Source organism: Hippopotamus amphibius, chromosome 11 (genome assembly GCF_030028045.1).
Source record: "Hippopotamus amphibius kiboko isolate mHipAmp2 chromosome 11, mHipAmp2.hap2, whole genome shotgun sequence".
NCBI classification, from domain to species: Eukaryota; Metazoa; Chordata; class Mammalia; order Artiodactyla; family Hippopotamidae; genus Hippopotamus; species Hippopotamus amphibius.
This window is the reverse complement of record NC_080196.1, coordinates 13,230,723-13,255,985: the sequence shown is the minus strand read 5'-3', so window position 1 is coordinate 13,255,985 and position 25,263 is coordinate 13,230,723. Positions and strand designations below refer to the sequence as shown.

The 25,263-nt window shown below is 38.6% G+C and overlaps 2 protein-coding genes across 4 annotated transcripts in view; one reads left to right on the top strand and one right to left on the bottom strand.

The window, feature by feature from the left end:
* NUP153 (nucleoporin 153) overlaps positions 1-12,356 on the top strand; it is a 71,560-nt gene extending 59,204 nt beyond the window's left edge. For all 3 annotated transcript variants that reach the window (XM_057698950.1, XM_057698949.1, XM_057698952.1), the window contains 4 exons: positions 2,696-3,052; positions 3,719-3,991; positions 10,757-10,925; positions 11,214-12,356. In XM_057698950.1, the coding sequence (XP_057554933.1) occupies positions 2,696-3,052; positions 3,719-3,991; positions 10,757-10,925; positions 11,214-11,292 (878 nt within the window). In that variant the 3' untranslated portion in view covers positions 11,293-12,356. The remainder of the gene's footprint in view (positions 1-2,695; positions 3,053-3,718; positions 3,992-10,756; positions 10,926-11,213) is intronic.
* Positions 12,357-15,442: 3,086 nt separating this feature from the next.
* On the bottom strand, positions 15,443-24,937 carry FAM8A1 (family with sequence similarity 8 member A1). Its single transcript, XM_057698594.1, has 5 exons — positions 24,114-24,937; positions 22,944-23,064; positions 21,193-21,316; positions 20,350-20,489; positions 15,443-18,817 (listed from the first exon to the last, which is right to left on the bottom strand). Exons 1-5 carry the CDS (start codon positions 24,832-24,834, stop codon positions 18,673-18,675), a joined length of 1,251 nt encoding a protein of 416 aa, XP_057554577.1. The 5' UTR covers positions 24,835-24,937; the 3' UTR covers positions 15,443-18,672.
* Positions 24,938-25,263: the final 326 nt, after the last annotated feature.

The window sequence follows — 25,263 nt, the reverse complement described above, 5'->3', positions numbered from 1 at the left end:
GTTTTCATTTTTAATCACTCCAACCCCCTGTGATTCTGATGAAGTTATCTACAGATCTAATTTTTTTTTTTTTTTTTTTTTTGAAACTAGGAAGCTTTGTTGGTTACATATTGTGCTGCAGAGCCAACAGACAGCATTAGAGCCAGAGGATACATGCAGACAGTCAGCTTCAACTATACACATGCACCCACGGAGCCCTGAGTCACTGCTCATGGCTTCGCCCTGGTTTCCAGCGACAGGGCCTGGCCTCCTTGGTCCCATGCTTGGAGCAGGAATGTAGGAGAAGCTGCTGCACCTAGACTCCAAGGGGCAGGGGAGAGACCAGAGCACCTGCCTGAGCAAGTAGGTGTGGACCTACAGATACTGATGGGTCCCCTAGCAAGGGGGCCTGTAATGTAGTAACAGTTTATTTGAGGGCAAGTTCCCTAGCCCTCCCAATCTTTAAAATTCCCAAAAAAACCCTTTATTTTCTTAAAAATACATTCCACTCAGTACGTGTTCTGAGCTGTGAGGCAGCAGGAAAGTAGGGCCCCTTTCCTATGATTCTGGTTGTCAGCGCACATCTAATTTTGAGAAATCCAGCTCAAAATATTTGTGTGGAAAGCCCGCAGTATTTGCACATTTGTCTGTGACTTTCTCCCTTATAGTTGGGCTTTTACAATCAGAATTGACATACACCTTTCAGGAAAATAAGCATTTTTTTCTTAAGCTCATTAAATATTTTCTAACAAAATCTTTATGTATAGCTCTTCATTTACAAATAAAGTCCTCTGTCGTTTAAGGAACATAGACAGCAAATGTAATAAATCTCTGAGAAATAGAGTTGATTAGGGAAACTAAAATCCAGAAGAAAAAATGAAATAGCATTTTCAAAAGTTTAAAAAAAAAGTTGGTGAAATAAAATTGTATGGACTGAGTAGTAGGAAAAAAAAAAACAGCTGATAATCGGATTAGTGAGCTGGAATTTCCCAGAACACAACGTAAAAGGACAGAGAGATTGATCTAAGCTAGATCCACAAGTTCCATTGGAATTGAAGTGCTTAGAAGGTGAGAACAGAATGGAGGAAATATCAAAGAAGCGACAGGAGAAAATTTCCCAAATGTAAAGAAAGACACTGGTCTTGAAAATGAAAATGACCTGTTCACTGAGAAAGACCAGTGAAATTTTAGGACCCCAAAGCCAAAATCCTGAATGTTTTCGGAGAGAAAGGAGTTTGCTGCAAATAAATAGGTTATCAGATTAGTGTCAGACTTCTGATTTGTAACATCAGATGCTAAAAACAGCAGTGTCCACAAAGTGAAAAAATGGTCTTGAGCCTAGAATTCTGTAAACAGCCAAATATTATCAGATATAAGAGCAATAGACAGATGTTTTTCAGACAAGCAAAGAATCATAAGATGAACAGCCATCAACATTTTTGAATAATAAATTAGAAACACAAGAAAATGAAAACTTAACCTGAAAAAAAAAATTGTATGGAATTCACCATATAGGTGGGAGCAGTTTTTGTCTATAAAATTTTACTTAAATTTAAAAACACCCTTCAAAGAAAACAAAAACTAAATTATACATTATTATTTAGAAAGGAATAAAAGTGAGATAGGGTCTAATCACATGTAATCCTGTATCACTATACTATTTCCATTGAAATAGAGATTTTTAATCTCCTTTTAAACAACCTGAAAGTGAGCTAACATGCTCCATTTTCTGTAAATTTTACCAGTGCCCATACCACAGTGTGACCAGCTCTGTCTAGTAGATAGTGTTGGAACCGAGATAGTATTGAAATAAGTGTTTTGTTTTTTTTTAAGTCCTCTGCTAAAGATAGCTGGATTCAGGGTCACCAAATAAAAAATCATTAGCTTTCCTTCAAATCAAGAATAGATAGTTAGACAGCATATCCTATTTATATTTTCTAACATTTCCAATTTGTATTTTATAATGTCAGCAGAACCTGCAACGTGCTAAAAAATTGAGAACATAAAAGGCGTATTTTATACTTGTTCCTGAGTATGTCCTTTACTCTCCACCTCACTCCCATTGGAACTTAGTTCTTAGGGGAATTTTTGTGGAGCTCGACAAGCTAAAATCATTTTAAAGTTCATGTGGAAGGGAAAATGTACAAGAAATTTTGGGGAGAAGGGCAGACATACAGTCAGGTTTGCCCTGCCAATATCAAACAATATTACAAAGCTACAGTATTTTAAATAGTCTAGTAACAGTAACTGGAAGTTTAATATGTTGTAAAGGTAGAGTCACAAGTTAGTGAGCAAAGGTACCCTACTCAGTAAAGGCTGCAGAGAAAATTGGCCATTGTTCAGATAAATTGAAGTTACAAGCCCACTAACATAAATTGCAAAATCAAATTTATAAAAGTGTAACTATCTCCAGCTGTCTGAATTTGCTGTCCAAACAGTAATCCAGTTAGATTTGGATTTAAGGAATATATTTTATTTTTATTAATCTGGATGTCAAAGATTTTGCTATGTTAGACAAAATCCATAAGCCATAAAAGGAAAGATGGATGTATTTGACTACATCAAAATTTAACATAGATGTCCATTAGATGAATCAATCTATATTAAAAACTTAATGATTCTGCTCTCTAATGGACTCTTAGATTTTAGAGTAGGAAGAAATGCTTTCTGGTATTACTTGTTCTAAGATTTTTGTTTCTTATTTTCTGTCTTACAGATCAAGGTGCAGCAAAGTCAGTTTTTAGTTTCTTGAACAACAATTCCTCTAATTTAAGTACACCAGCTACTTCGGCTGGTGGTGGCATATTTGGTAGTTCCACCTCGTCCTCCAGTGCGCCTGTGTCTGCCTTTGTGTTTGGACAGGCCAGCAATCCTGTGAGCAGCTCTGCCTTTGGTAACTCTGCTGAATCCAGTACATCTCAGTCTTTGCTGTTTTCTCAAGAGAGCAAACCAGCAACCACGTCGAGCACGGGTACAGCTGTCTCCCCATTTGTCTTTGGTCCAGGAGCCAGCAGTAATAATACTGCAACCTCTGGTTTCAGCTTTGGAGCTACAACCACATCTAGCTCTGCAGGTACATTTTTAAAAGAAAAAAACATGTTGTTAGTTGGATTGGCTTTCGTTGTAAGTAGATGAACTCTTAGCAAATAATATCACGAAAAGAGCATGGCTGCCTTTAGGTCGTCTCTACCCAGGTTGTTGTAATTATTCAGTGTGGAATGATGTACATTTTGTGTATAATGTAATTAACTCCTGGAAGCAATTTTTCTAATCTTATTAGGAGTGTAATCTTTAGTTTTTTCAGGTGGGTTTTTTTTTTTTTTTTGAAATATTAATTTGTAAATAGCCAGACACTGAAGATTATTTTAATAGACATTAGTCCTCATTATGCAATGGGTACATAATCACAACATTAACTGATTTCTGCAGTGTGTTACATTTCTGATGTGAGATCAGTTGTCTTCTTAGATATCTCTTTAAAGACCTAAAAACTTTTGGCTGCTAAGATAAGAGTCTTGGTAATAGAAGTTTTTGTTTATGTGGATTCTATATGATTTTACTAAATAATGGTAGAATTGTATTATTTCTTAATCAGTATTCAAAACTTATGTTGATAAGATCTGTTCAGCTAGGTAAGAGTCTGAAAAGCTTGAAATTTGCTTTTCAGTTCGTAGAGATTTCTCAAGGATTAGCTCATTTTAGCCATCATGGTGATGTAAGTATTTCTGTGGGCCTCTAGGATCCTCCTTTGTATTTGGCACTGGACCTTCAGCACCATCTGCCAGTCCAGCGTTTGGTGCTAACCAGACCCCAACATTTGGACAAAGTCAAGGTGCCAGCCAGCCTAACCCCCCAGGCTTTGGATCTATATCATCGTCAGCAGCATTATTTTCTGCTGCTTCTCAGCCTGCGCCACCTACTTTTGGGACAGTGTCAAGCAGCAGCCAGCCTCCTGTGTTTGGACAGCAGCCTGGTCAGTCTGCATTTGGCTCCGGAACAACTCCTAATTCTAGTAAGTATGTAGTAGTGATGTCGTTTGTATCCATACTTGGTTCTGTATGTCTTAAATGTAATTTTTTTCCTTGAACTTTGAAACCATGTGCACGCGTGTACACACACACACACACACACACACCCTTCCTTGTACTTGGCAGAATACCTGGGAAAGGGATTGCTGATTGAAAGGTATGCATCTTCTACTTCAGAAGAGTACACAGACTTTCTGATGGATTGTGCCGGTTCACATCCTACCAGCATTGTGTGAGGGTTCTCAAATTTGGATCCTACTTGACTTCATTTTTTATGAATTCTTTTTATAACTTTTTTTGGGCCAGTATTGTAATTGGTTGTTTGCTTTTGCTTATTGATTTGTAGGAACTCTATGTATTCTGGATATTAGTATTTTGTTAGCTAGTACATGTAGCAAAATTTCTCCTGTTTTGTGACACATGTTAACCATTTTAATCAGGGTTTATTGATTCCCTGCCCAGTGTGGAATTGAAGAGTTTAGCTTTCTTTCACACAGGTAACAATGCCCTCAGGCCTAGTATAGTGACACTGTATGGTTAGATCAGTTTGTTGAATATGCAAATGCTGTGTGATGTATTGTGATTTTCTTCCCTCCACAAAATTTTTTTTTTCCTGGCATCAGTGATTCTGTCTCTGTTATTTATTTCTCCCATTTGTTTAGATCTGTTTTTTTAGATACTTTGGCTGTTTTTCAGTATCTGAAATTTATCACATAAACTTTTTTTTAAGATTTTGTATTGGTTCTTATTTTTACTTTTTTATTGATATATAGTTGATGAGCAGTATTTTACAAGTTACAGGTATACAACATAGTGATTCACAATATTTAAAGGTTATACTCCATTTATAGTTATTATAAAATATTGGCTATATTCCCCAAGTTGTACAATATATCCTTGTAGCTTATTTTATGCAGAATAGTTTGTACCTCTTAACCCCTCCCCTACTTTTCCCCTCCCCCCTTTCCTCTCTCCACTAGTTTGTTCTCTATATCTGTGAGTTTGTTTCCCTTTTTTTTATATTCACTAGTTCATTGTATTTTTTAGATTCCTCGTGTAAGTGATATCATACAGTATTTGTCTTTCTGTGACTTATTTCACTTTGCATAATACCATCCAGGCCCATCCATTTTGTTGTAAATGGCAAAATATCATTCTTTTTTATGGCTGAGTAGTACTCCATTGTGTGTGCACACATGTGTGCATGTGTCCACGTGGACACACACACACACACACACAGGAATACTAAGCCATAAAAAAAATACACACAGAGCACATCTTTATCCATTCAGTTGTTGTTGGACACTTAGATTGCTTCCTTTCTATGAACATTGGGGTGTATGTATCGTTTGAATTAATGTTTCTTAGGTTTTCTTGGATATGTACTCAGGAGTTGAATTGCTGGTTCATATAGTAGCTCTGTTTTTAATTTTTTGAGAAACTACCATACTATTTTCTAGTAATTAGTGGCTGTGCCAATTTACATTCCCACTGACAGTGTATAAGGGTTCCCTTTTCTCCATATCCTCGCCAACATTTGTCATTTGTGTTGTTTTTGATGATAGTCATTCTTACAGGTATGAGGTGATATCACATTGTGGTTTTCATTTGCATTCCTCTGATGATTAATGATGTTGAGCATCTTTTCATGTTCTTGTTGACTATCTGGATGTCTTCTTAAGATAATTGGTTTTTTGTTTTTTTAAATTTGTTTATTGGCTGCATTGGGTCTTCATTGCTGCATTTTGGGCTTTGCTCTAGTTGTGGCGAGTGGGGGCTACTCTTCATTGCAGTGTGCAGGCTCCTCATTGTGGTGGCTTCTCTTGTTGCGGAGTACAGGCTCTAGGCACACAGGCTTCAGTAATTGTGGCACATGGGCTCAATATTTGTCGCTCACGGGCTCTAGAGCGCAGGCTCAGTAATTGTGGCACATGGGCTTAGTTGGTCTGTGGCATGGGGGATCTTCCTGAGCCAGGGATCGAACCTGTGTCCCCTGCATTGGCAGGCGGGTTCTTAACCAGTGCGCCACCAGGGAAATCCTCGGATAAATGTTTATTCAGGTCTTATGCTCAGTTTTTAGTTGGGTTTTGTTTTTTGGGGTTTTTTTTTTTGATGTTGAGTTATATGAACTGTTTGTATATTTTGGATATTAACCCCTTATTTGTCATATATCATTAGCAAATATTTTCTCCCATTCAGTAGGTTGTCTTTTGGTGTTGCAAAAGCTTTTAAGTCTAATTAAGTACCCTTTGTTTATTTTTGCTTTTATTTCCTTTGCTTTAGGAGACAGATCCAAAAAAATATTGCTACAGTTTATATCAGAGTGTTCTGCCTTTGTTTTTTTTTTTTTTTTTTTTTTTTTAGAAGTTTTATGGTTTCTGGTCTTACATTTAGGTCTTTAATCTCTTTTGAGTTTATTTTTGTATATAGTATAAGAAAATATTGTAGCTTCATTCTTTTATATGTATCTCTCTAGTTTTCTCAGCACCACTTAATTGAAGAAGACTGTCTTTTCTCCATTATATATTCTTGCCTTGTTTGTCATAGATTAATGACCGTAGGCACCTGGGCTTATTTCTGGGCTCTCTGTTCTGTTCCATTGATTTGTGTGTCTGTTTTTTGTGCCAACACCATATTGTTTTGAATACTGTAGCTTCGTAGTATAGTATGAAGCCAGGGGGCGTGATTCCTCCATCTCTGTTCTTTTCTCAAGATTGTTTTGGCTATGTGGGGATTTTGTGTTTCCATACAAATTTTAAAATTATTAGTTCTAGTTCTGTGAAAAATGTCATGGGTATTTTGATAGGGATTGCATTGAGTCTGCAGATTGCCTTGGGTAGTATTAGTTCTTGCAGTCCATGAAGATAGTATATCTTTCCATCTATTTGTATTATCTTCAGTTTCTTTCATCAGTGGCTTATAGTTTTCCAAGTACAGATCTTTTACCTCCTTAGGTTGGTGTATTCCTAGGTATTTTATTCTTTTTGATGCAATGGTAAATGGGATTGTTTCCTTAATTTCTCTTTCTGAAAGTTCATTATTAGTGTATAGAAATGCAGCAGATTTCTGTATATAAATTTTGTATTCTGCAACTTCACTGAATTCATTGATGAGCGCTAGTAGTTTTCTAGTGGTATGTTTAGGATGTTTTGTGTATAATATCAGGTAATCTGCAAACAGTGACAGTTTTACTTCTTCCTTTCCAATTTGGATTCCTTTTATTTACTTTCCTTCTATGATTGCTGTGGCTAGGACTTCCAAAACTGTGTTGAATAAAAGGGGTGAGAGTGGGCATCCTTATCTTGTTCCTGATCTTACAGGAAAATGCTTTCAGTTGAGTATGATGTTAGCTATGGGCTTGTCATATGTGGCCTTTATTATGTTGAGGTATGTTCCCTTTATGCCCACTTTCTGGAGAGTTTTTTGTTGTTTTTTTTTTTATCATAAATGGATGTTGAATTTTGTCAAAAACTTTTCCTGCATTTACTGAGATGGTCATATTATTTTTATTCTTCAATTTGTTAATATGGTGTATCACATTGATTTGTGGATATTGAAAAATTGTATCTCCCTGGGTATCATGGTGTATGATTCTTTTAATATATTGTTGGATTCGGTTTGCAAATACTTTGTTGAGGATTTTTGCATCTGTGTTCATTGGTGATATTGGCCTGTAATTCTCTTTTCTTGTGATATCTTTGTCTAGTTTTGGTATCCAGGTGATGCCAGCCTTCATGTATCTTTTAACCTACTCCTACCAGCAGGCTTTCTAGGTCTGCCTAACTGTGGTCTTGGGGGTCTCTTTTTAAAACCGTTCTAATGGAGATTCTTTTAGCTTCCTCTTAAAGGAATGTCATGTTTTCTTTCTTCTTATTCCCTTGTTTTGGGAGAATACATCTTCCAGTGATTTCTTAAGGACACAGGGAAGAAAAGTTTGAGACCTTATATTTCTGGAAGGATCTTTATTCTTCCTCCATGTTTGGTAAGATTTTGGTTGAATATAGATTTAGAATGGAAATCAGTTTCCTGATTTTGAAGGCATTTTTCCATTGTGGACACTCTGGCTCCCAGAGTTGCTCTTGAAGCCTGTATTGTTGCTTTTTGATCTATTTTTCTTTCTGGAGCCTCACTAGAATCTTTTCTTTTGGCTCCAGTGTTCTTTGTATCAGGATGTTCCTTGGTCTGGATCCATTTTTATCCTCGGATGGTGCTAGGAATGCAGTATGTAAGCTTCATTCTTGGGAATTTTCTTGAATTATTTCTTTGGATATTTTGTGCTTCATTCTTTTTTAACTTCTTTTCTTTCCCTTCTCTCCCACTTTTTGTTTTTTTTGTATTTCCTGGGAAGATTTTCTCAATTTACCTTTAAGCACACCTGTTGAGATTTTACTTCAACTTGTATTACTTTCTAATTTCCAAGTGGTCCTCTTTGTTCTGTGGGTATTTCCTTTTTATATCCTTCTGCTTTTATTTTAGAAGTATTACCTATTGATCTTGTGGATATTAATGATGAGGTGGGGTTTTTTTTGTTTTTGTTTATTTTTCCTTCTTAAAGCTTTTGCTTAGTTTTCTCCAAATTGCTTTTCTTTATTATTGTTTTTGGTCTCAGTGTTTTTTTTTTCTTTCCATTTTATTTATTTATTATTTTTTGGGGGGGTACACCAAGTTCAATCATCTGTTTTTATACACATATCCCCGTATTCCCTCCCTCCCTCGACTCCCCCCCACCCTCCCCCTCCCGGTCTCAGTGTTTCTTATGAAATACTTTCCTCAGACGTCTGGTGCTTCTTGCCTCTCTACTTGTAGTGTTTGCATTTTTTTCTTTTTTTAATTGTAATAAGAACGTTTAATATGAGATCTTTCTACCCTTTCAGCAAATTAAGTGCACAATGCAGTATTGTTAACTATAGGCACAGTGTTGTGCAGCAGAATTCTAGAATGTACGCATCTTACATAACTGACACTTTATACCTATTGAATAGCAACTCCTCATTTCTCCCCAGCTCCAACCCCTCCCTTGTAGCCACCATTCTTTTAGATTCTGCGAATTTGGTTATTTTAGATTCCTCATAGAAGTGAAGTCTTGCGGTATTTGTTCTTCTGTGATTGGCTTATTTCACTTATGTCCTCTAGATGTGTCCATGTTTTCCCATATTGCAAGATTAATATTCCACTGTATGTATATACATCGTTTCCGTTACCTGTGCATCTGTCTGTGGACATTTAGGTTGTTTCTACATCTTGGTCATTGTGAATAATGCTGCAATGAATAAGAGAGCCCGGATATCTTTTTGAGAGCCTAGTTTCGAGTCTTTTGGGTAAATACCTACAATGGGATTGCTAGATTCTATAACTTTTTGAGGAACTTCCATACTGTTTTCCATAGTGGCTGCAGAAGTTTACGTTTCCACCAACAGTTCACAAGGGTTCACTTTTCTCCATATCCTTGCCAACACTTGTTATTTCTTGTCTTTTTGAAAATAGCTGTTCTGAGAGGTAAGAAGTGATATCTCCTAGTGGTTTTGATTTGCATTCCTCCCGATAATTAGTGAGGTTGAGCATCTTTTTATGTATGCCTGTATGTTGTCTTTGGAGAAATGTCTATTCAGGTACTTTGCCCATTTTTTATTTGGGTTATTTGAGGGGTTTTTTGGTTTGGTTTTGGTGTGCGTGTGTGTGTGTTTGCTCTTGAGTTGTAGGAGTTCCATACATATTTTGGCTGTCAGCCCTTTACCAAATAGATGGTTTGCAAATATTTTCTTCCATTCTACTTATAACTTTATGAGTGCAGGACACCTAAATACCACTTGATAATTCTTTGTATGCATAGTTAGGGCTTACAGATCTTGAATATCATTGTAGGTTTATCTAACTGGCCTATCCTCTTGGGAAGAACTGGATGTTAGTACAGTATCTTTAGGTCTTTCCTTTTAGACTGTCAGATTCCCGAGAGAAAATCTTCCAGTCTCCTGCCTGAAGGGTATATATACTCGTGATTGCCAGTGTTCTGGGCACTGAGTCAGGGCAGAAGGCTGCAGTTCTCAATATTCATCGTATCAACCTACTCTGAATCCTTCTATTTTCAATATGGTGTCCTTGCCTTTATGTGTGATGTCCTCCAGTCCAGAGGCCTCTCCAGAGAGCTAAGGTTCTATCCTTCTGTTGGGGAGAGGAGGAGAATTATCATCCTGTTTGGTGCTGGGGAGGGATTGATCTGGGTATCTGCTTCTTAAACCTGGGATATTCTACCAACCTGCTGGTTTTTTTCAGTCACCCCTTCATTCTCACTTCCAGAAGTACCTGAAACCTAAACCTTTTGGGTTCGTTTAGTATAACTGGAGTGACTTCTGTGCCTTTTCCTTCCTGCTAATTTAGAATTCGGCTCCAGTCAGACTTCCAGCTTCTAAATTTTGTTGTGTTATCTCCTCTTTCCCTGCTCTAAAATTCCCTTTACTTTTATTTTAACATAATTTTTGAAGAAGATAGAGCTAATAAGTATGTTTGTTGATTCCATGGTCTTAGCCAGAAGTCCACTCTGCCCTTTTTCCCTTGGTCATGGGTGAGTTGGGTCACCTGTTAGAGTGTGTCAGGTATGTATTGTGTTGATGGAGAAAATACTTAATTTTCTTTAAATGAAATGACCATAAGAGAACTTAACCCTTTACATGTTTTTGTATGTGAAGGTCAGTCATTACTAGAAAAACCATCATTTTTACCTTACTGAAGTTTTTCTGCTTGAACTGTTGCAGGTTCCATTTTCCAGTTTGGCAGCAGCACTACAAATTTCAACTTCACAAACAATAATCCATCAGGAGTGTTCACATTTGGTGCAAATCCCAGCACACCTGCAGCCTCATCCCAGCCCTCCGGCTCAGGGGGCTTTCAATTTAGCCAGGCTTCAGCGGCGTTTACTGTGGGGTAAGAGAACTTTTTATTGAATTGGAGAATTTAACATTATGAGGGTGTGTGTGTGTTTGTATTTTCAGAATCACCAAGGTGCAGTATAGTTGAGGTTAAATCAAGTATGTTCTCCATCAATTTAGCATGTGTGTGTATTTCTCAAGGGTGTGAGGTGTAACAGAAAGTGTGTTTGCTTTAACAGTGTCCCCTGACCCTCTCCCCCCCATCACTGGTCACGTTTAGTGTTATGATTGTGAAATTTTATCTGAGCATCATGTTACATTACAAAGTTTTTATTTTCCACAGGTCAAATGGGAAAAACATGTCTTCTGGAACTTCAGTTTCTGGTCGCAAGATAAAGACTGCTGTTAGACGCAGGAAATAAAGGTCATGGTGGTGTTAATACACACTGTTTTAACAACAGCTGGTGCCCTGCTTTCAGATACTGGGTTGTATTATGTGCTGGGTTATCTGAAGTCAGATCTGCCTAAGGACTTCTTTAATTTTGGAATTTTCCTGCTTTTTTCTTTACAGAAGCCCCAACTTCACCTCTCCCACCCCCTTTTTAAAAAAAATAATAGCTAGACTGGTGACTGATTCTTCAGCAAAAATATTTTATGATCCAGCAGACTATTCACTGATTTGGCATAGGCTGGCTGAACCCAGGAATCAGCCTGCTCAGAGAATGGCTTTGTATAGAACCTCTTCATCTGCACCACCATGTGCGTTGATACGCGTTTATGGAACGCGTTGAAATTGTAATTATATCTGCGGAATTCTGTATAGATTAGAGGATGTTGAAATGAATGATTTCTATGCTGAGTTTGTGCTGGTGTATGTGTGAAGTGAGTGAGTTGGGTGTATTGTGCACTAAAATTTTCTGATAGAGGAAGCCTGATTAAAGAATGGTCCATGCTAAGGACTTGTTAGATCTAGTTCGTTCTCCATTTAATAATTATATGCTATTTCTATATTGTCATTCTTCTGACTATCACCTGTCTTGCCTTTTTCATTATTTTATTATGAAACTTGTGTAAATACAATTTTGTTTCTGTACTTTTTTGGCATAACATAAATCTGTGAACTTGAAATTTTAATTTTGTGTTAGAAGAAATTTTTTGTTGTTTGTTTAGTCTCGTCTCAGATTTTATTATGTAAATCCCATTATTCAAAGTTGCCTAAATCCATTTGGAAATCTTTAAAAAAAAAAAATTGGGGATTCTTAAAGTAACTTTATTGGCTTTTCTGATCCAGTTTTTGTTTGGACCAAAAACCAGTATTGTACAAAGTATTAAGCATATATTTTTATATTTACTGAAATGGACTGTGGTGACTTTGGATAATAAGGAAAAGTTTAATATTAAAGCCATGTTTATTACAGTATAATTAACATGTTAAACCATGGGATAAATGCCATCAATAAAAAATTATGAAATACTTTTTGTTCTAGTGTTAAATTATAGTAAAGGTACGAGTGTTAGTGAAGGGAACCTTTTTATACAGGTTAACAACGGTCAGTTAGAAGAGAAATTCCAAAGAATACATTGAAGTGACTCAGACAACTCCTAAGTGAAGGGGAAGTGTCTGAAGGCACCCTGCTTTTTGTCTGGTGCTAGGAATCACGCCTACTTTGCATATAAATTGACATACCTTTTTAAAAGTTGAAAATAAACACATGCAGCCATTTCTGTTTGTACTTATATATTTCTTGATAGGTGACTAGACAATGTTTTATTGATCGAGTTCTTGGAGATACATGCCCAAAATAGCTCAAGAAAACTTTAGTGGTCCTTTTGTGGAATTTCTTTTGAATTATTTTATGGAAACTTTCTTGACTAGATTTCTTGCCTGTGGTCCATAAAAGAGCTCTTGGGACAGCGTTTGATAATTGTATTCTTCAATTTGAACACATATTCTGTGGCAACTTTTATTTTGCTGAACTTGTGGTTAGAGGCTAAATTCAGTACTTTAAAATATTTAAGGGGTTTTCTGTGTTTCCAGTGAAATGATTTCTCTTATTGAAAACGTCTTAGGGACTTCCTAGGTGGCGCAGTGGTAAAGAATCCGCCTGCCAATGCAGGGGACACGGGTTCAAGCCCTGCCCTGGGAAGATTCCACATGCCACGGAGCAACTAAGCCCGTGTGCCACAACTATTGAGTCTGTGCTCTAGAGCCTGTGAGCCACAACTACTGAGCCCATGTGCCGCAACTATTGAAGCCCACACACCTAGGGCCCATGCTCCACAACAAGAGAAGCCACTACAATGAGAAGCTTGTGCACCACAGTGAAGAGTAGCCCCCGCTGTCAGCAACTAGAGAAAAGCCTGTGTGCAGCAACGAAGACCCAATGCAGCCAATAAATAAATAAATAAATTTGTTAAGAAAAAAAGAAAACGTCTTAGGCCATCATCAAATGCTGGTTTCAGAGCAGGAATTTTGTATTTGTAATTCTCGCCTTATTAAATAATACACATTTGACATTGACCTGTTTGGGGCAAAAGTTGATGGTGAATGCTAAAAGAAGTAGACTGGAAACGTGTGGGGTGTTAATGCTGAGACTTTAATGTCTCATGAAATTGCATATTAGTTCATTCTTGTCCATTCTTTAGGCCCATATGGATGGGAATATTTAGGCTTTCTATTCTGGGAACGATTTTCATGAAAAATATGCTAGAAATATTTAATTTTATTTACTAGTTTTTTTTTTAAGCAAGTAAGCGAAAACTAATCTTAGGGTGGCTTATCTTAAAAATGAAATCTCCTGGCCCCCAGAACTGAGATCGCTAGAGCTAGAGTTGTATTCAGGACTTGGGACTTGTTTTTTCATCGCAACTGCTTTAACTCTCAGGCTGCAACATGGCAGCTGAAGAAAACATTCGTGGTAGCAGCTTCAACCTCAAATCTGTCCCTACTTAAACCCAGCCAGAGGTATCTCTTCATCGGACTGGTGCAGGCTGCAGACCCACCCCGACCCACTCCCTGTGGCTCTAATAGCAGCCTTGGGTTCTGTGCTCCATACACAAATGAAAGTCAAGTGCTGCTTCTGGAAGAAGGGGAAACATAATGGAAAGAAAACAATAAAAGCACACTTCTCATGCGATCAATGAGGAATTGTTTGAAAATAATCTCTGAAGGTAAGAAAGCCATATGCAGAAAGATTGAATAATCAGGTATGTTTATATAATTTGGTGAATTTACAAGAGGGTAAGTTCTCATTGAATGTACATCAACATGCGTGGTGGGGTGTGCCAAATGCATATTCTAGGACCAACTCACCAGAGATTGATGCATTCACTGGGTCCAGATAGGGTCCAAAAATCATTAAGTGCCCAGAAGACTTGCAACGCGTGAGGTCTAGGCATGCCACTTTAAATGGTAGCTTGTTTGTTAGTAATTTATAGTTTGGGGCATTAAGGGAAAAAAAGTACAATTCAGATAACTGAAATAAGTCTTTAGTTATTAATATTTGGTACAGGTTTCCCTTGAAACTATTCATGTAATTAGGATTTTATTATTTGAATGATGTGTCGGACTAATTTTAGCAGTTTGTAACCAGGCCATAAACTTCCTGGTTTAGCCTGGGAAAGAACTTATGTTTGCTTTAATTGTATTAGTATGTCATGTGCTGGGCCTGTTTAATGGAAACTGACAAATTTAGTATGGTAAAATTGAGAAAAATGGGTGTATTGGGTCTAGCTACACATACCAGCTATACACCATGTCAGAGCTTTCATCTCCTTGTAATATGGGGCAACTTTTATAAACTTATCTCAAACACTGTGGTTCCAGAATGTGTAGTTCATGGCTGAGGTCCTAACAACACATTGTCTACAGGATTCAGGCCACGCCATAGTTTAACTACATTTAAGTTTATCATTTTTTTTTTTTTTTTAGCTCTTTATTGGAATATAATTGCTTCACACTGTTGTGCCAGTTTTTGCTGTACAAAAAAAGTGAATCAGCTGTATTTATACATGGATCTCCATATCGCCACCTTCCCTATCCCAACCCTCTTATCACCAATCAAGTTGATCTGTGTTAAAAAAAAAAAAAAAGTTGATCTGTGTTATGCAGCAGCTTCCCACTAGCTGCTTTTACATTTGGTACTGTATATATGTCAATGCTACTCTCTGTTTCTTGAGGTAACTGTTTTGTATCCTGTCCTAGTTTTCATTTGTAAAAGTTCGAATAGGGACTGCTTGTAAAGCCAGACTAGGATTAAAGTGCCCAGTTACTGGCTATGAGACTTTGAATTCTGCTAATGTGGGTCCTTAATATCTTGCACTGTAGTTGGAATGGTTAACAACTTTAAGGAACAGACAGGATTGGTTTAACATTAAAAGCTTAGTCATCTACAGCTAACTTCTGAGTGACTTGCTAAAAGAATGTATCTCAACGTGGATTTTTTTTTTTTTGATAGACCTCTTTTTCTGAAAGCACTCATCTCCTGAAGACAGAGCATGCTAGAGCAGCTGTATTTGGAAGCAAGAGATTTTAGAGCAAAGCTCAAAGAAACAGGCAAAACACAAAAGCAGTAGTGACCAGGTATTTATTGACACAATACAAATTGGTGGCATACAAATTATTAAAAATAGAATGTTGAATTTTTATTTATAGGTAGGCCATCAGATACTGTTTGTGGGTCAAGCCCATACTATAATGAATTGCAAGGAAATATGCACACAGCTTGAAATGAGGAACTTTACCCAGGCAAGCACATATTACAAAGATTTTGGCCTTTGGTTTGGGGGTGGGAAATGGCAAGTAATTGAAATACTTGCCAGATGTTAGGAATATTCTTTAAAAGGAACAACAGCCTGTTTTCATAGAGATAGGTGTAGAATGAAAATACTTAATACCCACATCTCCATCAAAAAGCACTTTATTCCCAAGTAGTTTAACTGTCAACTCCTGTCTGCCTTTTGCTGGAAATAGTTATGCCTAAGTGAAACACCCAAACAAGTCACTTAAGGAGGAAAAAAAATCCTTCTTTTCAAGTAAATACAATTTTTACTGTCATTTGAAACAAACACTAAAGACTCATAAATTTAGACAAAGCCCTCAAATATGCATTTTTTTCAATCCTAAATATTTAGGAGAAACTAGGTGAATATTTAGGTAGAAGTAACTTCTGAATCAGTGCCACATGAGTATCACAAAAGTGTTGGCTTTCTCTCCAGTCACAGATTATTTAAAAGCACAGCTTGCTTGTCACTGCTCACACTCACCTACCTCAGCCCAGCATGCACTTAGCGGGTCAGACTTTTCTCAAGGTGTACTAGCCACTCAGGCTGCTTTAGTAATGGGTAGAATTTCTAGATGCCTAAATTAACTGCCTGTTGTGTGGTTTTATATACGGTATGTTCACTGAAAAAGTATTCTCAGCATGACTCCTAATTTTTGTTCCCTTATTATCTTGTAAAAGTGATGAATACTATTAATACTATGAAGACAGCTTTCTTTTTGCCTTTTTAGGCTGTAGCGCTTCAGTATGAGAATTCTATCTTGACACAGAAAAGTCAGCATTTCTATAAACAAAATATATAATAAACTAGACTGAAAATAGGGAGGCCCTCCCCCCAAGAGAAAAAAATGTGGCTCCCCCTTCTGTCATTTCTGCTCCCTCCAACTTGGGAATCAAAAAATCTCCCTACATGCTGAGTTCATAAACAGAAACAGACTTGGGTTTTGTTGTAAAGTCAGACAAAGTGGTAATACTTTGATATGGCTACATAGTGTAACTTGAATCCTGAGAAATGCACCTAGGTAGATATTAAAGCACAAAACAAATTAGACTGGACTACATATTTCCTTTTGTTTTACTGTATAAAAATAGCCTAGGTGGTGAAGGATCCAATTATCTGAGAGAAAATTATACATTAAAGATGTATTCCAGAGCTACATGTCAGAAGGGTGCATTTCAACTCCAATTACTCAGGGGCAAAAGGGGCATGTATATATACCGATGCTAATTATACACTACTAACTGGTAAGTTTATGTAACATTTCCTAATTTCTACTTGAAAAAGTTAGTGGGTGGTTTTGGTTTGTTTTTACTGTGAAGGGCCATAACACTTTATCTTCCCAGAAACAAGTGAATGATCTGTTTAGTATTTTGACACATTTAACTAACAGGCTTTCTGTGATTTAATATAAAATTATTTTGAATAACACGGTTTATGACATTTTACAATTTAAAAGTATTAAGGACACTGTTAAGGTTTCTGTAAACAAATTGAAAATATTCACGTTTTAAGTGTCAAAAAAACCCACTTTAAAAATTGATATAGTAATAGCAAATTATTTGCTGTTAAAACCAAAATAAAGCCTAGATTGATCCTGTAAGCACCCTAGTTATGAACTGTTCAATATAGTTTAGTGTTTTTTGGGGAAAATACTAGAGATGCAGAAAATGCCTAAGAAATAAAACTTTTAGTTCAGATATTTCTCAGCACAGCTAACTGGGCCATCTAACAAAAGCACGCACACACACTTAAAACTCTACAACTCTGCAATAGAAGAATAAATTAAAATGGCAATACACAAAGTGTTACCTTAACATTTCCCTCAAAACATCGTCCCTGGGAGGCCCCAAATGAGCTGTTAGCCCACAGAACCAAAGAACTCAGAATAATGTCTGGAAATGCTATTCTTCCTTATTATAGAGAACAGTCCCCAATGGGAAAATTCTTAAGTATTTCACAGGCTACTAGTATTTAATCGTGAAATGCTAAGATTTAACTCCTTGATGTTTCAAAAGTTATGGAATAATATAATAAAAGGAAACTAGTATGTGAATATCCTGTATATAAACAGAAGTTATATTCAGAACACTGAAAAGCACTAATACTTTCTTCATGCTGTACACATACTAGGAATATTGTTTTACAGTAAATATGCAACAGTTTGATAGGACTAATTTTCCCTCACATATTTATATTTGATTTAGGGCACTGAAAACACTTGCACATGAATTTCAATTTCAATTTACAGTGAAAACTCCCCCCGCCCCGCCCCAACCCCATTAAAAGCAATCACTAACTTACCTTCTTCTTTAAAAAAAAAAAAAAAAAATCAATAAGATAGCAATATGACTTAATACTTTTTCATCATCATGCAAAACTTGCCCCCAAATACATGTTTAGGCATTAAGAATAGTTGTAAAGTTACATCATTCCTGCAGTAAACTGCAGTACAGATTTTAAAATTCCAGGTCAGAGAACTGCCAGGCCGGCCTCACTTCCCCCATCTTCTCACAGCTAAAGCACCACCTCTGGGGTGGGAGCTACGTGAATTATTAAATTGTGTCCCACTCCCTCCCCACAAAAAGCAAAGACAGAAACTTCAAGAAGTGTCAACTAAAAGATGAATGTGTTTACAAAACACAGCTGGACATTTTCCATCATTTTGGGATAAACCAAAATAAACTTTTTAAGTTTCATTTGGAGATTTCAAAGCTGAAAATGCTTTCAGCAAATTCTAATAGCTTAAATCTTAAGTATATACTGTCCATTGATTATGACACCACTTGCCTTCTGTTCGATCTAAAAGTTGTAACACTTGAACTTAACATGTTTTTCTTCTGGAAAAGTTCTTTGGCATTCAAGTAAAATCAATACTTCCAGCATAGTCACCTGCATCACACTGGAGCGACTGCTTTAATTTCTAAATCATCAATTAATGTAACCCAGGGATACTGATGGCCTTGATACAGAATTTAGTCGTCATTATTCCAGAGTATGGAATTCAGGGCTTTTGGGGGGCATCATCTGACCCCATTTCTTTTTACTACAATGGTTCCTGCTACAATGTCATAGGCTGTTCGATTATGCTGAAAAAACAGCAGTGTGATGAAAGCAGGGAAAAAAGAAGCAATAGAAAAATTCTTGATCAAAGCTCGTATAGTGGACCTAAAAAATTAAAGCAAAAAAATAAGTTGTATAACAACTACATATAGATTAATAGTATTCTATCAAGTTCAAGATGTATTGAAAACATTCAAAGTATAATTAACAGAGTTTTAACCTTTGATAACTGAATTGCTTTCCAGGAGCAATATGTTATGATCAAACTACCTGGGCTAGTTCTAAGACTTAATAACATAAAAGCCAGACTTTAGAACTTTCAGAGGGAAAGCAAAAACACGTCTTAGAATGTGAACTAAAAGTTTACAGACAGTATTTTCTAGTATTTTGCCAGAAGAATAGACTAACTATTCCCTTCACTTACCTTTTCTATAGTCACTCATTACTTGTAGTATCTCTTTACTTTTAGTGTGTTTTCACTATCTTCTAAACTGAGTATGCTTATTGCAGTCACATTTTCTACCTTCTGTGAAGAGCGCCAGCATTTCAAATTACTGTATTCATTTATCAACTCTCTTCTTTCATTGTGGGCTCCTGTGATTAACGAAAGCTTTAGAAAGCTTTCAACAGTAGCTCAGGATGGAGAATTATCCTACTAACATTAGATTTCTGCCTTTTACTGCACTGAACAGTTATAGGAAAGCACAGCAGCTGAGTGTTGACTCTGAATCCAGACTGCTTTGTTTCCGGTTCATTTTGTACCAACTACTAGTTGTGTTCCACATCTGTAACAAGAGGATAATAGTACCCAGAGTACCTATCTTAAAAGGTTGTTAGGATTAAATTAGTTAATACATATGCAGTGTTTTTTAGAACAGTGCCTGGTTTATGAAGTACTCAATAAACATTAGCTATTATTGACTCATTAAATGTAATAGCCGGGATTATTAGAATCACAAAAATGTAAGGAAAATTTGAAGATGTCAACAACTCAACACTTTTTCTAGAGTCTCTTGCTTATATTTCTTTACATAACAACGCAGCTCTGAATCATTCTGGCAGCAGTTCCAGCCAGTATCTTGTTTTGCTCAAGCGATTGCCACCTACTCACCTCCACAACTTCCATTATCACTATCTGTACCTTCCCCCAGAGCCAGATGCCAAGAGCTAGCCATGAGTGCTGGGAGTATTACAAGCTCTATCACTTAAGAGCAGGATGCAAACATGTATAGCTGTCAAAACACTGCCTACTGAAGATGGGATAATGACAGGTATCACCAAATGGAAGCTTCAAGGCAGAGCAATAACTAAACGCCAACACCCACAGATCTTGAGAATAATACAGCTAGGCCTGGAGCAATGACATAAAGAATAGCCACGCCCAGATCCTCCTCTCATTAGTGTGACCTACAGTTCATAAAATGCTTACCCTTGAAGATGTATCCTGCAGAGTCTATAGTCATAATTGAAAACATTCACATTTTGTTTTAAACTTAATAAATGTAAGCCTATTATAAGCCACGAAGAACCAACATCCTAAAAATACTTTATCAAATGGTATAACTTATGAAAATAATTTTTAAGTGCAATAATCAATATAATTTATAAGTACATAGTACATTAAGCTAAGAACTTACGTTGTAATGCTAACATTTGAGGAAGGAATCACTAAAACCCGACTTGGTGCAATGAGCACTGATGTATCACATGTCACAACTCGAAGCCCTAGCAGGAACTTCCCTGGGGTAGCTCCACCTGCTCCCCAAATGCAAATTATCTAAGGAAAGAAGGATAATTTTAAAATAATTTACTGGCTCAACTATACCCATTTTAAAGATGAATTTTCCTGCCATATGATTCATGTTTTAAATTTTTCAAGTTGGAGGAATTTCATACAATACTCAAAGGTTAACCTTTTAATGCATTTCTGCATGTCTCTAACATCTTCAATACCACAAGATATCTACTGTAATATTTCTCTATGACCCATTATATTTTTTAAAAAAGCAAGCTGCTTCTAGAGAAAAACATTTCAAGTTCCACAATAACTTACAATATATTTTTGGAGAACAAGACTGAAATGTATTACAAAGAAATCATTAAATGTCTCCATTCAGAAAGTTTTAATTTGAAAAGTATTATGTTAAAGAAAATTTAGAAAAAAACAGAGACATTTGACAAATACATGATTAAAAATAAAAATCTCCATTACTGGGACTTCCCTGGTGGTACACTGGATTAGACTCCACCCTCCCAATGCACGGGGTTCAGGTCTGAGCTCTGGTCAGGAAACTAGATCCCACCTGCATGCCGAAACTAAGAGTTGCATGCCGCAACTAAGGAGCCTGCCTGCTGCAACAGAGACATGGCACAACCAAAATAAATAAGTAGAGATATCTTTTGTAAAAAATCTCCATTTTTTGTCTTGGGCTGATAATCTAAAATTAGACTGTTAATACTTGCTGAAGTCAGTAGCTTACCTCATAGAAACAAACTAATAATCTGTATATAAGTGCCACAACCATCATTTTCTGCAAGTCTTCCATTGATGTGTCTTCATCTATTTCTTCTATTATATAATGCATAGCAAACTTAGAGATATCCCTACAAAAAGTAGTTTTCGGTTATAAAGAATTAGTTACCAGAGCAGTTGCACTGATTTTTTTTTTCATTAGTGTAAATCACAAACTTTAACTGAAATTATAAATTAATATTTAGGTTTCAAATTGTCTAGTTTCACAAAACATCAATTAGCTTATTCCACAAACAAGCAGCAGCACTACCATGAGCAGGCACTGTACTAGCCCTGGGGATAAAATCGCAAGTGAATTCAACACGGCCTCTGCTTTCACAGAGATTCTAACCAAGCAGGGACAGCAGAATAAATAATAATGAAGTGAGAAAGGGGCTATGAAAGAGAACCACTGGGTATTCGGAAACACATACCAGGCACACTTAACTTAGTGAAGGCTTCCCAAAAGTGACATTTAAGTTGAGATCTGAAGGATGAAGAGAAGTTGGCCAGACTAAGAAGGGAGACATTTCAGAGGGAATAACGAGAGAGAAAAGCTTTTAAGCAAGGGTATGATGGAAGCTGTGGGCAGTTCAGTGTGGCTCAAATACTAAGTTGTGAGAGTGATTAAGAAATAGGGTTATCTGTTAAAATGTGAAGACGTTAAGACTTACCCTGATGGCAATGAGAAACTACTGAAGGAATTTAAGGCAGGAGAGTGGCAGAATCAGAATTTAGGATCTCTTTGGTTTTCTATCAGAGACTGAACTGAGATAAAACAAGAGACAGTAAACGGAGCTACCAGTTAGAAGACTTGTGTTATAATTCAAGCAAGTGATGACAGTGACTGGACTAGGGAGAAGCAATGATGAAAAATGAAATTCTGACAGTGAAAAGGAAATGAATGGTATGGGTTGAAGGTCATTCAGGAGACCAAACAGAAAGGAGCTGGTACTTGATTGGATGGGTAGGGGGTAAGGGGAGGGAGAGACAGCTAAGAATCATTGTAACATTCAGATTCTTGACAAGCTGTCGGCCCTGAAATTTAACTACTAGGGTCTGAACTTGACTCTGTCACTTTCTACCTTTGTAAATTCTGGGCTTAACTTTTTGTAAGCCCAAATTTCAATCTTTATAAAATGGAGGTATTAACCTCTACTTCATAGTGGTGGCAAGATTAAGAATCCATGCAAAGCCTAGCACATAGAAAGTGCTTAGCAAGAAGCACCTGCTATTATGATTATTAATCTAAAGGAAGATTATTCAAATGAATGGCTCACTCTGCAGTTCACTTGGAACTTGCCTGATAGTATAAGCAACCCCATTTGGAAATGCCACCTAGCCGATTATTAACAGCTGATCTACCAAAACCTGTTTACGCCTTTGTCTTAAGATACTCCACTCCGAAAACGACTGTAGGCGAAAAACCTGTAGCTGGCCTAGGAAAACTGAATAAAGTCAAACCAGGACTGGAGCTCCTTCACTGACTTCTGATGGGTGAACCCCCACATCCTGCAGAATTTATTACATGTTTTTCCCTCTTTTGTAGTTATTTCTTAAGACCAACAAGAAAGCAAATCTAACAAAGATCCTATAAAGAAATCACTGACACTGGCACACAGGTTATCCATATAGTCACCTGCAGGCACGAAAAAAAACTTAAAGTGAGGTCTCTAGACAGCAGACATTAAAACCTTTTTGCAAATGGCCTTCACTTACTTTATTCCACTGAGGTGCATAATGCTTAAGACAATGGTCGCTTTTATGAAGAAGAGAATAAAGAAATCCACCATCTCCGCCATGAATCTGTGGGCCAAGGATGGAATAACATACTCTCTACCTGTAAATTTAAAAAAAGAAAGAAGAAAGTTAGGAAAACAGATCGTTTCACATAGGCCTTAGAACCCAAGCTAGGTAATGAATGTAAAGTCAAAGTACAACTTGCTGATAAAAAAAAATTTATAACCTCGCAACAATTACTGACTTCAATAGGGCATGTTATTAAAACACAGCAACGCTACTTCACTATTTACTGAGCAGTTTAAAGCTTGTTTTCACCCCTTAATGTTTAAAAATGATTTCACAGATAAATTTCATTATTTAGAGTACTCAATACATTTCACTAGGGATTCAAATAAGGAGAAGCCAGGTGATTACAAGCCTATGACACAAAATTAAACATTTTTAAAGGCAAAACATCAAGGTTAAGTACAGACAGTATGAAGTAAATCCCTGTGCTCGTCTTACCCCTTATTTAGTTTGTCTTGCTTTCTATGTAACAAATCCAATGATTATCAAGCTGCCATCCTAAATTCTGAATCAAATTCATGCAACTAGGTCTTGTCCCATATCTGTGGCTGAATAAAATAAACAAAAAGTCTAAATAAACTAAAAAGTGTAAGTAATTCAAAATATTCTAATTCCCATACAGAAGTAAACAGACAATATACAAGGTTAAGCCCAAAGCTTCATAATTCCATTTGAATTCATGAAAATCTCCTTTAATATCGGTCAGTTCCATTGTCCCTAATTTATAAGACACATATTAACCATATGTAAAATAATATATATAATAAATCAACGTCTGGCTTATTTCCAGCAGTACCAGTTAAAACTTCCCCTTCCCCCCAAACCGAGTTTGCCCGCTGAGAATTAAGCTTTGGATCTCACTCCAGAACGTTGGAGATCCAGGTAAGAGGATGGTCTGAGAAGCAAAGATTTCTTTACACGCGGAGGCGACTCGTCGGGGAGCGAGGGAATGACTGGGAGCGCCAGGTCTCAAGGGAGAGGAGAAAAGGGCCTCGCCGTGCACCCCGGGAGCTGACCGACGCGGAGGAACGCGGCGCCCGCCGGCTCGACCCCCAGCTCGTGCCCGAAAAGCCATCTCACCTGCCTGCCGCCCGGTCTCGCTCGGGGCTCGCGAAGCGGCGGCGGATCCTACCCTCGTCGCTGGGGCGGCCCGGACCTGCGGCTGCACGTGAGGGGCGCGGGCTGCCGGGCCGGCGACCGGAGCCGAGGCGGTGAGGCCGGCCGCCGCCGCCGCCGGCTGGGACCCGGCCGCCGCGGCGCTCAGGAAGTAGAAGGGGTTGTAATAGCCCAGCTGGAGGGGCGGCGGCACGGCGGCCGGGGGAGCGGCGGCGGCGGCGCCCGGGAGGTAGCTGGGCGCGGGCGGCTGGGGGCTGCAGTAGGCGGGGAAGGCGGCCAGGCCGCTGTGCCAGGTGAGGTAGCCGCAGTAGGACTGCCACAGCCACTCGTGCACCTGCCGCGAGTACTCGCGGGCGCTCAGCCGCGCCGACTTCTCCCGCGGCGCCGCGGCCTCCGGCGCCTCACAGTCGGCCGGCGCCTGCAGCCCCGCGCCGGAGCCGGAGGCCGCCTCCCCGCGATTCTCGGGCTCGCGCGGCGGCTCCGACTCCCCGGCGGCGGCCTCGGCGGGCGCCAGACCCGGGGCTGGGGGCCGGCCCGGAGCCTGAGGTTCGGCCTGCGGCCCGTCCGGGGGCCGCGGGGCGGCGGCGGCAGGAAGGCCTCTTAGGGAAGGAACGGGCTCGTGGTCCCCTCCGCCGTCATCCTGCCCGGGAGGGGGACCGCGGGCTTCCTCCGGCCCCTCCGCCATCGTCGTCTCGGCAGCACCCTCGGCGGCCCTGTCACTGCGCCGTCTCCCTCCCCCACTGGCCCCTCCCCAACGGCCCAGGTCGCCACCGCAGCAGCCGCAGGCGTCAACAATCCGCCACCGGAAGCGGAAACCCCGCCCCTCGTCGGCGTCGCTGACGCGGGGCGGAGCAAGGAGGCGGGGCGTGGAAGTGGGCCTTGATGCTCCGAGCCTTTCACTTGGGCCCAGACTGTCACCCCTCCCCCACAAGCACACACCTCTTGCGGTTTTAAGGAAGGCCAGCCGTTTCTCTACATAATCTCACGGAATGTGGAGTCAAGCTGCTACGGGAGAAAGGGAGGAGGGGATTTCAGAGAGAGTTCCCAAGGCTCAGCACCACCTTTTCTATTTGGAGCCGCGACGGTTTTGGTCTCTAGGCACAGGGCTTGTTAC

What these genes read in the sequence shown, in the direction of transcription:
- FAM8A1 (XM_057698594.1), bottom strand. Translation starts at nt 24,834, where the DNA reads ATGGCGGAGGGGCCGGAGGAAGCCCGCGGTCCCCCTCCCGGGCAGGAT. An exon ending in CGAGACCGGGCGGCAGGCAG is followed by an intron (nt 23,065 to 24,113) that starts GTGAGATGGCTT and finishes TTAAATTTACAG; the next exon opens with GTAGAGAGTATGTTATTCCA. An exon ending in ATGCACCTCAGTGGAATAAA is followed by an intron (nt 21,317 to 22,943) that starts GTAAGTGAAGGC and finishes TACTTTTTGTAG; the next exon opens with GGATATCTCTAAGTTTGCTA.